General features: G+C 44.1%; 1 protein-coding gene across 6 annotated transcripts in view; it reads left to right on the forward strand.

Annotated features, from left to right (window-relative positions):
- Nucleotides 1–482: 482 nt before the first annotated feature.
- The window catches only part of cbl (Cbl proto-oncogene), a 42,965-nt gene continuing 28,474 nt past the window's right edge, over nucleotides 483–14,973 (forward strand). For 3 of the 6 annotated variants that reach the window (XR_015066601.1, XR_015066600.1, XM_085915564.1), the window contains exons 1-15: nucleotides 483–1,351; nucleotides 5,659–5,906; nucleotides 9,639–9,785; nucleotides 9,910–10,066; nucleotides 10,758–10,879; nucleotides 11,273–11,410; nucleotides 11,916–12,003; nucleotides 12,231–12,362; nucleotides 12,433–12,651; nucleotides 12,796–12,927; nucleotides 13,563–13,979; nucleotides 14,067–14,155; nucleotides 14,289–14,495; nucleotides 14,577–14,665; nucleotides 14,747–14,947. Coding sequence is in view for 4 of the 6 variants with exons in the window: in XM_085915564.1 (XP_085771690.1) it covers nucleotides 1,205–1,351; nucleotides 5,659–5,906; nucleotides 9,639–9,785; nucleotides 9,910–10,066; nucleotides 10,758–10,879; nucleotides 11,273–11,410; nucleotides 11,916–12,003; nucleotides 12,231–12,362; nucleotides 12,433–12,651; nucleotides 12,796–12,927; nucleotides 13,563–13,979; nucleotides 14,067–14,155; nucleotides 14,289–14,495; nucleotides 14,577–14,665; nucleotides 14,747–14,947 (2,533 nt within the window). In the remaining 2 variants the exon portion in view is untranslated. The remainder of the gene's footprint in view (nucleotides 1,352–5,658; nucleotides 5,907–9,638; nucleotides 9,786–9,909; nucleotides 10,067–10,757; nucleotides 10,880–11,272; nucleotides 11,411–11,915; nucleotides 12,004–12,230; nucleotides 12,363–12,432; nucleotides 12,652–12,795; nucleotides 12,928–13,562; nucleotides 13,980–14,066; nucleotides 14,156–14,288; nucleotides 14,496–14,576; nucleotides 14,666–14,746; nucleotides 14,948–14,973) is intronic. The other 3 variants (XM_085915567.1, XM_085915568.1, XM_085915566.1) reach the window with 3 other exon arrangements.

Raw genomic sequence — 14,973 nt, forward strand, 5'->3', positions numbered from 1 at the left:
AGGCGCTTGTATCTCAAGACATGAGTGTATGAGTTATTTGATTTAGGCGCGTGCTCATGGAACAAAAATTCAAACAGTCACTGTACTGTGTTGAAAAAATACAACAATGCCAAAAGTATTTTTCACACCAATCTTGTTTGTTTTGCTTCAGCGTTAACTGTAGACCACTGTCGTTGCCATGGTGACACGTGATGTGCTTAAATGGAGTCTGGCATGGCCGCATGAGCCCACCCGTTGCTACTGTGGTGACTCACACACACTTGAGCCATAGTGAGACACAGCAAAAGCATCCCCGGTTGTCAAGGGCGACAAGGGCGCCACACGTAAAAATGTAAACCTTTATTCTATTACCCATCCCCTCGGGATGGAAAAAAAAAACTTTTTTGTTGTTTGTTTTATGCAGTCTACAGACAGGCGCGCGCTCCCGATCATGTTCCTGCAACGTGAGCGCGCATGAGCGAAGGCGTGGAGTTGGGATTTTGAGGGGGGGGGGGGCAAACGGAAAGAGAAGAACAGGAAAGGAAAGGCCCGTGCATACACGTCACAGAGGGGAAGCAGCAAAGAAACGCTACCGGGCAATGTTGAATTTTCACCGTAATTTATTCAATCTTTGTCCCGCGTGTGTCTCGGCTCCACGGTGCTACTTCCTCTACGGGGCCGTCGGCGAGCGGTCTCCACCAGCCGCGCCGCACGGGGCTGTCACCCAGACGCCCCACTTCCCCTTCGAGCTGCAGTTAAAGGTATCATCAACTGCTGCTGACTACACAATGGGAGTTCGTCAGTAGAACTGGAGAAAGGACACGCTTCGAGTCAAACTAAAGAAGCGGTGCCATTGTCCTCCGAGCTTCACTCCGCTGCTCCCCATCGCCGGGCTGCGCGTGTGCCCGCACGCCGAGGCACGGAGAACCGCAGCTAGCCGCAGCAGCATAGCGGGCTTTGCACTCTTGGGTTGTGTTAGCCACATTTGGATTTTTTTATTCGCCCAACTGATCATTTTACTGATGGAAGCCTCTACTCGATAGTCCTTCCTTCCTTCCTCTAACCCGTCGGGTTAGGGGAACTCGCCGGATTTGCCACTCGGGCGCTGTCCTCGCCAAGGGGGGTACCCGGCCGGATCATCAGCTTCCCTCCCTCCCCGACGCCTGCCGCGCCTCACCTGTCTGCGGCTCTGGCAACCAGACCCCAGTCGCCCCCGAGCCCGAACATGGCAGGCAACCTGAAGAAAGGCGGGGGACTCATCGGAATGATGAAGGATGCCTTCCAGCCACACCACCACCACCTCCATTCGCACCACCAGCCCGGGGCCGTGGACAAAAAGACCGTGGAGAAGTGCTGGAAACTGATGGATAAGGTTGGTTGAGAGCGACTATGATGAAGAGCGGATGCTCGGAGTGGTTGGTTGCTTAGCTAACTACAGCTAACTAACGATAAGCTAGCTAATTTCCGTGTGCTGCTAACGATGCTAACGGTAAGCTAATCAGCTGGATGGCGACATGCTTAGCTCGTGTTAGCGAACTGGCTAATTTGCTTTTAAATGACGCTCCGAGGCTTCACTGCCTCGTTACTTTTAGAAGAGAAGACTTCGAATGACTTATAATCTAACCACGTCAGCGTTATGGGTTAAATATTTCTTATGAAGGGTTTCCGTACTAACAATTTCTTTGTTTTTGCTGCCACATTTACACACCATCATAAGTTGCAGTTGAAATTAATGGGAAGGCTGACACTAGATTTTGCCTTTTTTTTCCCCCCAGAAAATATACCAATTATAACGGGCTGTTCTTGAATTGGCAGGTTTGAGGAGTCTACCCTGGAAACTCTTTAACAAAACATAAAATAAAAATGATAAATTTCCCAACTGCATGGGGGAGACTCATTTTGTGTACCCCCCACGGATTCATGCATTTTGACCTCCAGTTTCCTGTGAGCTTCGCATAGCAAATATGAGCGTGAATAGGAAGACAAGACACTCTTTTGTCTCTTCCTCTTTGAGTGTACCAGAGCAGGGAGACATCTTTCATGAAGAGGAACCTCATCATAATCATTTGCGTTATGGTCATTCACTTTGGTTAGCCTAACCTTTTAAGATAATACACCAGGCAAGGTAGTGTTACACTGTTTGGGTTAATAAGTATAGTTTTACAGTTTCTTTGAAATCGTAATCATAAAAAAAAACTCGACAACTTGCAGTGACCGTCCAACTTTCTTTTTTTTTTTTTTTTGCTTTGACTTGCACGCACTTGGAGATTTTAGCACAGATAGTGAATAATTCTCCCAAAAAGAGGGCAAGTGTTTGCTTCAAGCTGTTTATTACCATACCCAGTTAAATTTTACTGGGAGACAAAACAAAGAATTGCACCACTATGTAAAACAACCATGCAAATTTGAAAAGTCTGATAGCTTCATACTAACACACAGTGCAAAACGCCATGTTTTATAGATTTTCATAGATGTTGCTCTATCAAAAGCCCATGAAGCAATATATATTTGAACAAATGGTGTGCAAACACGTGCCGACAGACAATCTCATAATACTCACAAGCATATATTCTTTATCCTTTGGAAAACATTAACAGACTAATATCACTGCAGCTTACTGAGCAGACGTGACCATCTCTTTTGTGTACCATGCCAGACAAACTGTAATTCACATCCTTTGTTTCTTTACTGACAAACGTCATGACGATAGTCTCATCACATCTGACTAATGAAATTATCAAACGCGTCTCAGTGGAGTCAATCATTTGCGTAGTTCAGTGGGAGGCTTGGATAATAAAATCTCACCAAAACTGGCTGCATGCAAACAGTGAAGCGTAACAGAGTAACGCTTGCGCTTTGATCCTAACAGCATGGCGCAGTTCAAAAAAATCCTGTGCACCACTCAAGTTATGAGGCGCATCACTGCACAATTAAGGGAAACAAAACCAGTACAGCCAATGTGTCAAACTCTATTCCATTTAGATATGACATCTACACATAAGGTGCACCTTATTATAAGCCTCACTGAAATCTTTGAGAAATTGAAATGATTTTAAGGGCTCTCTATAATCCCCAAAATACGATACCAAAAATTTGGGGTTTGAAAATATTTGGGCAAAATCGTATTGTCTTTTTTGTTGTTGTTATCCTTCACTTTTCTAGGCAGATGGTATGTTTTCCAGGAACAGTCTGAACGCTGCAGAAACACGGAAGCATGTTCTTGCTTGTTTACAGCTGAGGGCTTAGAAAAGTGCAAGATGGTTCTAATGCCCTCATCGGGTTGGCTAGCAATGCACGTGATAAGCTGAGTCATAGTAGTGTTCTGGAGTTGTTAATACAAGTAGCATTAGGTTGCCAACGGTCTTATCAGGTCAAAACCATGGGTAGAAAGTCACGGGTAGTCAAGAGCTGGGGTTCCCAACCTTGTTTGTGCCATGGATCGTTTCAAACCTGATTTATGCAGGCGGGTTCAGGTTGTGTATTGAAAAAAAAAAATCATAATCATGTTTTAAATTGCCATTTTTAAAGAATCTGTACTAAATACTAAGTAAGATAACTTGAAGACCTTATTAACTGGTGGGTGGGAACCACTGCTGCTTTATTTTCATTATCGAAAAAATACGATTCTATTGGTCATGAAGAATCCCATTTCATTTTTTGGGGACATTTTAAACCGCTGCAAGGGATATGAGGTACAGTTTCCTAGGTAAAGCCTTATTCCATTCCAAATGGATTATCCAGCTGTAGTAAAATGATAAAAACATATGCACTAAAAATAACCATTTGGGTACGTCATATTTTAGTAGCATCAATTACCAACTTATATTCCCCTCGCATCAACTGGAACAGAACCAATATCGAGGCCCAAACAATGAGTCATTCTCATGTTAGACTTCCATTCCCAGTTCCCAGTGAATGTTCCTCAAGGGTAATAAATAGTTACTAGGTTATCCTGGGGGAGTCCGCTATCTCGTCGCATGACGCGTTTCAAGACCGAAATGTGTCAGCAGTGGAGTAAAAAGGGCTAGTGGACTTCATTCAGTCACGCTTTCTCAAAAATCTCAATTCATTCAAAGCACTAACCCCTGAGCAGGGACTTTTTGGGGGATGGATCTCAATTCCCAGCAGAGATACACAGTTGTCCTCAAAATGATTTTTGGGAAAGTACTGCCTATAATATTTGACCTCATTGAGGTTCATTGTGAAGTTGTTTGGTGCAATATTGCAAAACGTAATGTCTGATTCTGAGTACAAACTAATAAGACTAATATTACCCCCACCCCCCCCCCCTCCCTCAATTTATTGATTATTTGCTTGCTAAGTGGACATTTCTTGGAAAGTAATGATGGTGATGTGCGCACAACATAATCAATTTCTAGTGGCCAGCTGATGCATAACACATAAGAAAATTCTATCCGAGTGGTCCTGAATGAAATGAGCCTTGTCCTCATTCACAAGGAGTAGTCAATGAATTCCCTTTATCAGTGATACTTGGAAATGAATGGTCTTTTTTTTTTCCCCCTTAAAGGGAATTTAATAAAGTACTAAGAAAGCTAAACATCCACAATGAGCAGATGGGGGGGAACGAAACAACCAGCCAAAACAGACAATCCCAGGTACTTTAAAATATATATATATATATATTTAATTTTTGTTTTTTAAGAGCGAGGATAAAAATGTCTGCCAGTGAATGAGTTAACCCCAAATGTTACACATAACTTGGTGGCCCAATGCTGATCAACAGTTTTCTGGATGTCCGAATCTTTCGAGCTTCTCCTGCTGGCCAAAATTATGTATTTTTAATGAACAGATTCCTCAAATATCTGTGACTTGATTTTTGTGCCTTTTTGTACTGATAACAGTTGTACATTCTTCATTTAAATTATTTTAACAATAAAAGAAAAGAACTCTCACACAGTTCCTTAACACTGGAAAAAAACAATTATTTTTGTTTCCTTTTAAAGCCACGGCCTGATCCTAATGTTCGGGTGGTGCTAAATGTGCCCCCACACTTCCTCTAGCTCAGACTTTGATATGAGCATTTTTCAACGGTCAGCATTTTGTTCTCACACAACTACGATGATGAGATGAAAAAAAATCCTGCAGTCGTTGCATCATAGCCGTCTGTCCAGCTGCCGTTTTATGGGAAGACTCCTCCAGTCTGAGTGCTCTGTAGACTTCTTTTTTTTTTTTTTTTTAATGGTCATTATCAGTGACTCACATTGCAGAAGTACAGTAGGATGGTCCAAACAAAAGGTCAAAGACAGTCCAGTGATCATTTCTGACCACAGCGTGTAGTTGATTGACGACACGACAAACCGCCAGATGAAAGATTATCTCTCGGCTCACCAATTGCCCTATTCATTTGTGTCACGTCAACGATGACGCTACAGAAGTGACGGAATAAATGATAAAACCCTGCTTTGGAATCCAGATAGTTCAGGTTTGTGTATATGATTTTTCCATTGGCCTCTTACCAAGACTTTTTGTTTGGTCATGAGAGGAAGCACTGCGCCACTGTGATAAATTGCACTGGACCCATAATGGATGAACTAAAGAAAGCCCCGGAGCAAAATGCAACATGAACCCCCCCCCCCACCTCCGATTACTTCTAATTATTTTCTTCCGTTTTTCCTTTTGTGTCTTAACGCACCTTCCTGTCACGTTGCCTCTTTGCAGGTGGTGCGCCTGTGCCAAAACCCCAAATTGGCGCTGAAGAACAGCCCCCCTTACATTCTGGACCTGTTGCCAGACACGTACCAGCACCTGCGCACAATTTTGTCACGCTACGAGGGCAAAATGGAAACTCTGGGCGAGAACGAGTACTTCCGAGTCTTCATGGAGAACCTGACTAAGAAGACCAAGCAGACCATCAGTTTGTTCAAGGAGGGAAAGGAGCGCATGTATGAGGAGAACTCTCAACCCAGGTGAGCGTCTATCGTCAAGAGTGTTGAACTCTTCTCATGTTGCGCCATGCACTTTTTTTTTTTTTTTTTTTAATCAAATGCTTCTCCTTTTAATAGGACATTTGCTAATTCGTATATTTTTTTTTTTTTATGCTCAGTTCGTCAGTGACACTGGTCTCTGTCATTTGCGTTAAAAAAAAAAATCCACCGCCATGTATTTACAATAACACAAAGTCAGTCGCTTTGAGCTGTTTGAACAACTTAAATATCCTGATCAACTAATTGCATAATGTGACTTCTTCAAAGTGAATGGAACATTCTAAACTCACAAAGATAGCTACTGACATCTATTTTAAAACCTGAATATTGGCAGTATTTAAAAAAGAAAAAAACGTCCATGTAAATGCGCGTAGGAACCCGAATAGGCCGTTGATCGTGTTTTTTGCATTCCGAATAAGGGTTACCTCTTTCTAACTGCCATTTGCCAGGAAAGGAATCTTGGTCATTTGTAGTACAGAAAGTAACTAACCAGAAGAAAAGCACACTATCGTTTTAACATCAAGCTAGCATGTTCAGCGTACGTTAACGATTAGTCATAGAATCGCCAAAGACTGTGATCGTGTTCACAGAAAAGTCCCCGGATGCAGTTTGACCTCTCTTAAGAGAGCCTTTTATCTTGTCCCTGGGCTAAGCTTCAATCGAATCCTGGCCACCATTCCTAGGTCCAGATGGTTGCAGGAAGTGGTGGGCTTGCAAGCAGCAGGCTCTTGCAACTGGGAGGGCCCGGTCCGCACGGTACACATTGAAGGACCTTTTGCGTGATTGTTTTAAGGCATTGGGGCTTCTTTCTTTGCCGTGGAGCGAGTCATTTGTGATTATGGGCTCCAGATATCAATATGTGACTTTTGACACTCTTGTGCAGCTAAATGGCAAAGTTAGTTTGTTCTTCCTTCCTTCCGTAAACCTGAATCTTTACATCTGGCTTCTTCTTCTTGTGACTCAACGAAAAAGAAAATAACGTCTGTTTCTAGTGGATAACTACGAATGTGTACACTTTAAAAACAGAGTTGTGTTTTTACTTTCACATCGAGAACTAGCAGATTATCATATTTTATGGCGCTGAGTCATTCGTCCTACTTTGAGGCTATCCACTCACTTCTCTGCGCCAGTGTACACAATCAGCTCCTATTATTATTCAAACTGAGCCAAATGAGCTCAAATATGCGCAAATACTCTCTGTGTATAGTAACTAATTATTAAGAGGATTATGCCCAGCAGCAAAGATTGTCAATTCAAATCTCTAATGAGGGTTTTAATTTGAGGTTTAAGACAAACACATGTTATAATACAAACAAACAAACAAAAAAGTTTGACAGGAAATTAGAGCATGCTGTTGTTGGCTTCACTAAGGTGCTTGTTTGTGGGGTTTTTGTGGTTGGATCAATACTGAAGTGCACTATGTTGAGTGCTGTTTACTGATGGACATCTGACGTGAAAGCCAGTTCCACATATAAAGTGATGACTGCTCGATATTTGGGCCCGATTTCAAACACGTGCTCCCACTGTGTTTTTCTTGAATGATTAAGACATTGTTTCAAATACTATTTCTTTTTTTTAAACTATAAGGCCCAGCAGATTATCATACGCAGTCTCAATGAAGCTAAAAAAAAAAAAAAATCTTTAATTTGCACTTGTTTTCTAAATATTAAGGGCCCATTTTTAGGACAAGAATGTTATTTTCTCAAATGGACCATTTTAGTACAATTGGTTCATGAAAGCCTATAGAATTTTAAACCTTCGATTCAATCGGCACACATTCATTCGGCCGATGATCCCAGGTGACATATAAAAAGACTGAAAAAGCTGTCGTATGACGAACAAGACAAACCCGTTATTGAATGTTTGTAGGGCTTCAAAATTTTCATAAAACTAAAACTTCACGCCATTAATGCGTTGGTGATGCTAACTGTGGGTAAGTCCCCTATTACATCAACGTCAATGTTTTATCGAGTTTAGCTCAGGATGTAAATGTCTGTCCATTCTCCAATTCCACACAAATGTAATTCAGTGGTCAGGGGTGTCCAAAGGAAGAACAACTAAAGCTTTGTGTTGCAGCTGCTGGACAAGTCCCAATTTGCCCGCGCTTCAGCCATCTTGAGTGACTTCAAATGTTATGTCAACAACATTTAGTGTACCTCTTCCAAGACTTTGGCTTCATGTGACCAATCTAAATGTCCCTCCTCGATTGAAGGAGCAAAGATAATACAGCTTGCAAAGCTGACATTTGGGCTACTTGTAAATCCAGACAGACGTTCATTCTGTAAGGGTTGACCTTTGCTGCTGTGCTGCGCTGTATTAGCACACGACGCTTTTCTGGCTGACGAGCTGAACTACTTTATCACGGCCAGCAGGAAACAGGAAGGGAGCAGCCAGCTGCAGGGTCAGAGGTCAATCTATAGCACCAGGGGGGATAGTGTGGTGGCGGGGGTTGACAACAACATAGTGTTTGGGGGGGGGGGGGGGCCTCCGCTCTTTTCTGTGGTTGCCGCCAGGGAGAGATGAAACATGGCAATCAAATGTGGCTCTTTTGTGTGACTCGGCATTGTTCATGTTGGCACAGCAGCTTAGATAACAGCAACAGTTGGAGGGGGTAGTACAAACACTGACTACAGAGCTGCTATTGTAGGATGGAGATGCCCGGGAGAGATGCGATTTAGTTCCCTTTTTTTTTTTTTTTCTTCCTCCTTTTAATCACAAAAGATGTTGCGCTACTTGTCAGCACTGTTGTGCTTAAGATTTTACAAGTGTCAAGATTAATCAACAACAGGTCGATCGCCTTGTGCATTCATAATCGAGTAATGGTTTCGAGACCTTTTTTAACCGATTGAGCAGATCTGAATTTCAAACATTTGATTCCTGCCTTAATGAGCGTGTCTTGGAAGATCTGCAGCGACTTTAAACATATCTAGCTCTAAACTTATCGAGCTATCCTCGGACGCAGTTCTCTGTCTTTAGCGCCCATTGCTTTATAAGGTACACAGTGTCGAGTAGTGCAGCTGCAGTGTGGTCAGTCTTTTTATTACTGTCGCTTTCGTGCATGTCAATTCCTGCTGCCCAACATCCACACACACACACACACACACACACACACACACACACACACACACACACACACACACACACACACACATTCTTGTGTGTGTGTGTGTTCATAAATCAGGGTTCTCTTAGCATCACTCCTCTAATGCTGCCAGGTGCCACTGGGCTTTGCCAACATTGCACTCTACTCCAACCTCTTCCCCTTCTATCATTTTCTCACTTTTCTTCACGTCACTTCTGTCCCGTGGAGGAATCTTTGGATGCGGAATCCGACGAGCATAAATAATGCTGCTGTCAATCTTGTCACATGTAGCAGGAAATTTAATTAACTCACTAATATGACAGTTTCAAGAGAAACGAGAAGTCTCCGAAAAACATGTGACCATCGGTCCACCCAGTTCTGCAAATATGTGTGAAAATATCGATTTCACGGTGGTTACTGTGTAATCTGACTTTACCTCACGGCTTCTCCCACTATTACCGTTTTAGGCATTTCACACAGAGGAGGGAAAAAAAAACAGCTGTGTTTTTAATGAAATATTTCTGACATGGTGCGCTAATACAACCATGTAAAGTTAATATGATTACACTTAGTACTCCCAAATGATTGTGACAGCACTTTAACCACAAATGGTCTGTTCTCTGCTTTCACAGGAGGAACCTCACCAAGCTATCTTTGATCTTCAGCCACATGCTGGCCGAGCTGAAGGCCATCTTTCCAAACGGTCTGTTTCAGGGCGACAATTTCCGCATCACCAAGGCTGATGCTGCCGAGTTCTGGAGGCGTGCCTTCGGGGACAAGTGAGACCTGTTGCCAATCATTTTTTCAAATGTTTGTCGGTGCTCACAATAGTGCGTTTTACCATTGCGCTACAATCATTTCAATCATCAAGTTGTATTTTTTTGTTTTTTTTTTGTGCCAAAGGACCATCGTGCCTTGGAAGGTGTTCCGCCAGTCTCTTCACGAGTTCCACCCAATCAGCTCAGGCCTGGAGGCTATGGCCCTCAAGTCCACTATCGACCTCACCTGCAATGACTACATTTCAGTTTTTGAGTTTGACATTTTCACCAGGCTTTTCCAGGTAGGTTGTTTCGTTAAATAATACACGACACCTTTATTGTACGCTCCCTCTCAAGGTCATTCACCTTTCCCATTTGCACCACAAAGGACTCCAGACAAGCACTAAGCAGATTGGATGACATTTTGGACACGAGTCATGCTTCTTTCTACATTTTGTAGTCAGGAGGGCTGCTAATCAAATACACATTCAATTGCGGCGTCTCGGTTCTAGAATTAACATCGGTGCTTTCCCTGGGGTTTGCATAATCACAAGCCACAGGAAAAAAGGTCAGAAGGCGGATATGTTTTCAGAACATATTCATTTTTTTTTTTTGCAAGCATTTGCTTATTATTATCACATTGCTAAAAGGCAGTGACTTGAATTTTTTTTCTTTCCGGTCCATGTTTCACTTTTGTGCTGAAAGTATTGTTTAACACGCAAATTCAAAAAGAAAGACTCCCAGCAAAGTCCATATTTGGTGTTTAATCAATTGTACAGAATTATTGTGCAACTTTTTAATGGTTGCTTTTGCTCTCGTGCACTTAAGTCAACCTTTACGGATGATCTATGTTTCATCTTTCTTATTGCAATTTCTGCTTCCGTTTTGCTTGTGAGGCGTGTGTAACCAATGTTAACATGATGTTCTCATACTTGATGGTCTTGGTAGAAGGCGGGCACTATCCACTGATTTGTCGCACTTTCTCTCCGATAGCCTTGGTCATCCCTTTTACGGAATTGGAACAGCTTGGCGGTCACACACCCAGGTTATATGGCCTTCCTCACTTACGACGAGGTCAAAGCACGACTGCAAAAGTTCATTCACAAACCTGGCAGGTGAGACAAAGTGGCAATTTTTTTGTTATTGTGAAACATAATGAAATATTGTATTGTGCCGCAACAGGCGTTGGTTCCAGTTGGGTTTGGTCGGCGTGTGTGTGTGTGTGTACTGGTACCTAGCATCAATAGCTTGATTGTGCTCTGAAAGACGACGTCACCGTTTTGGCCGGCCTGAATGGCGTGACGTTCACATTATAGCGCGAGTTGGACAATTTATAGTGCCAGTGGCCATTTTCTTGAACACCTCATAGCACACCAAGTTCAAAAGTAAACGTGTACACCGATACAGACGTCATTGCGCTCTCGTATCTCTTCATTGCAGCGTCTGTTTGCACCCTAAATGTGCTCATCATTAAAACCCAGTGTGAACTTATCACCCCCCCCCCCCAGTTACATCTTCCGACTGAGCTGCACCCGGCTGGGCCAGTGGGCCATCGGCTACGTGACGGCAGATGGAAACATTCTCCAGACCATTCCTCATAATAAACCGCTCTTCCAGGCCCTCATAGATGGCTTCAGGGAAGGATTGTAAGTCTACAAGTATTCCATTTTGGCATGCTTACAGTGCAGTGTCATGCAAGTCCTAGATGACTCATGGCCTTGGCTATCTCACCGCCGTCATGAACCTTTATGAACCAGAAAGTAGCTTGCTGACTAACAGACTCGAAGAAAAAAAAAAGACTCCATGGTGCTTGTACATCTGTGGCTAGATCCTTTTCTCTTTTTCGAAGATATTATCTATTTTATTTGTTACTATAGAGAGGACCAAAATTCAATTATAGTCTTGACAACATACCCACTAAAGCTAGAAAATTAGTTTTCAACAATTCACGTGGAACCAGACTTTTTTTTTTTTGGGCAGTCATTTGAACGATTTGTGTAGTATAGCCAAAGTAACAAATAAAAACAGAAATATATTTACGATAACTGTGCTAACTCTTCGGTATGCTTTGGTATACTGTGCAGTATAGCCCTGCAAGGTTTCTGACCGCTCAGATGACCAAGCATTACCTCTGTGCCTCTACATCTCCAGCTATTTATTTCCTGATGGCCGGCCCCAAAATCCAGACTTGACCGGACTATGTGAGCCTTCGCCTCAAGATCACATTAAAGTCACACAGGTCAGTACAGGATGCTTTTTGATACGTTTGCATTGTTGTACCAAAATGAGGTGAGTTCAGTCAAAAAAAGAAAAAATTCAATGATCTGGAGTCGAACGAAATGTACATTTTGTCAGACTGACTCCACTGTAAATCATTGTAGAGAAAGTTGTATACTGGACAGCAGCAACTTGCCAGATCCTCTCAGCGATTTTGAGTAGAGGTCCCTGATTGCCCTTTCTCTCCAGGAGCAATATGAACTCTACTGTGAGATGGGCTCCACCTTCCAGCTGTGCAAAATCTGCGCAGAGAACGACAAGGACGTGAAGATCGAGCCCTGCGGTCATCTCATGTGCACCTCCTGTCTCACTGCGTGGCAGGTACACTGCGTGTTGTGACTTTGTCGGCTTTTGGGCTTGCGCATTCCTCATCGCCTGTCCACATTCGCAGGAGTCCGAGGGTCAAGGCACGGGCTGCCCGTTCTGTCGCTGCGAGATTAAAGGTACCGAGCATATCGTCGTGGATCCATTTGACCCCAAGGACAACGGCGGGAACTCCTGCAGGGGCCTGTTTGGCGCCGAAGGCGCTCCGTCGCCCAGTTATGACGACGATGATGATGACAGACTTGAAGACCCCCACCTAATGATGAGCAAACTTGCTTGCACAAAGGTAGCTTTGTGAAGAATATTCACAAGAATAAATTGTGTGGTGCGCTCTTTCTTATCACCTTGAACTATCTGACCACGTGTCAGATTCTGTGCAATTGACATCTTTTACTCCCGGCATTGAAGTTGTTTTGTGTGCGTGATGCAGGTGGAACGTCCTCCCTCACCCGTGTCCATGACTCCTCAGTCATCCCTTCCACCCGTGCCACCCAGACTAGACCTGCTTCCACACAGACCCCCTAACCCACCTGGGGCCTCCAGTCCTGGACTCACTACCAAGGTCATTTATGACAGACAATCTCATGTGGATGTTATATCATTATAAAACAGCAATCAGCATATTATTATTGCATCACAAGACAGTTTTGGGTAGTTCATCGACATTCACACAAGAGTTAGCGGTTAGCATTGCTCTGCTCCATACAGCGGACGTGTGAAGGAGTTCAGAACATTCCCGCACTTTCTCCCCTTTTGTTAATCGATTCCTTTTCCGCAGAGTTAATCAATGCCATTCTACTCGAGGAGTGAGTCGTTTGCACCAGTTACACGTCGAAATATGGCTCGTACAGATATTAAGCTTTCAGGAAATGGCCCATATTGTGCTGTAGGATGACTGTTTTCACAGCCCTGAGTCAGCCAATGACAGCAGTGTTGTGAAGAGGAAGTGGGCACATTCTGTTGCTTTGCTGCAGAGTTTTACCTCACAAACAGCCAGACTGCTCAACACTTCTTTTTTTTTTTTTTTTTTTTTCCCTGTCATCGTTTGCGATAAACTTTTGGTTATCACTACTGGTATAAAGTCTACTGAAAAGAAAATATCCACAATCTTCATTTGAAGTAGCTTATGACAGATCTATTTCATTTTTCAAACAGTTGTTTAATCTCATTGGATTTGGCTCTGATTTTCCTCTCCAGGCAGCGTCTCATCACAAAGACAAGCCCCTTCCTCTCCCCCCGGCACTGAGGGATCTCCCACCTCCACCTCCTCCCGACCGCCCCCACACGTCCACCCCGTGCTTGGAGGGGCGCTTGCAGAGACGGCCCCTACCCTGCACGCCTGGTGAGGCTCCCCGAGATAAATTGCCTCCGGCACCCCCAAACCGGCCGGCCGCCGACTGGAACTCCCGGCCCGTTCCCAAAGCCCCGACATCCTCGTCTGGTCAAGTCTCTGTTGTGGGTGTGGACATGCGTGCAGGTGTCAGGGAGCTCTCCAACCGGCACTCCCTCCCTTTGGCGCTGCCCTCTGCTCTTTGCACAGACCCGCAGAAGAACAATAACTCCCTCAGTTTGGATCACCAGCTGGTTAGCACTACAAAACACCACACCCATCTTGTAATTTGCACACAAACAAATAATTACCAGAGGAATTTTTCTGCCTTTTTTAATTCATGTTTTGAGATTCTACTATTTCCATTTCAGAACTTTGTCTCAGTGGTCGGACAAGATTTTGACAACCCCAAAGTCAAACCATCATCCTCTGCCAATGCCATCTACTCACTGGCAAGCAGGTATTTATTTAGCATTTATGTAGTTTAATTTCCGTTTCAGTTCTTTGTTAAAATTTCCATCGAGAAAGATGATTTGTGAGATGAGTGCTTGCATCGTGGTCATGGAACAAACACGTCTCTGTCTTTTCCCCAGACAGTCTTCAGCCGTGAGGTCGGCAACAGGCGAGGAGGCCCGTGACAGTGAGGAGGAGTCAGAGTACATGATCCCCTCCTCAAGGCCCATCCTGCCCCCCATCGCGGCGCCACCTATGGGAGAGAGCCCCCCGGTTTCGAGGCCCCCGCAGCCTCAGTCGGTCTTTGCCATTCAGACGCAGACTCAAGCCATTGCTTTCAATCCGCGGTACGCATTCAAGATGGCTTGCGACACGTGGTCACGTGATGGTGGGGATGCTTTATTGGAGCTTTTTGTTTCCCTTGGTAGGCCCATACTAGCCGAACTGGAGGATGGGCCTCCCATGTATGAGGCCATGTACAACATCCAGGCCAGGCCGCAGCAAGCCCAGGATTCAGGTTTCTAAAATGACAGAACTAAACACAAGTACGTGACCTCAGTTCTATTCTGATGCATTCCTCCCATCTCCACTAATGCAGATTATTCCGAGCTCCCCCCTCTGCCCGTGACGAACGGCCCCAGGGAGCACGCAGACGAAGATGGGGAGGAGGAGGACGACGGCTACGATTTCCCCAAACCGCAATTGCCGATGCCCCCCACCCGACGAACCTTTTCCGAACTGGGAGGGTCCTCCTCATCAACTTCATCCTCTTCATCGAGCTCATCCTCCGTAGCCGCCTGTAAGTTTGCTACAGTTTAACGATCG

Source organism: Syngnathus leptorhynchus, chromosome 7, assembly GCF_054491065.1.
Source record: "Syngnathus leptorhynchus isolate UIUO chromosome 7, UIUO_Slep, whole genome shotgun sequence".
Lineage (NCBI taxonomy): Eukaryota > Metazoa > Chordata > Actinopteri > Syngnathiformes > Syngnathidae > Syngnathus > Syngnathus leptorhynchus.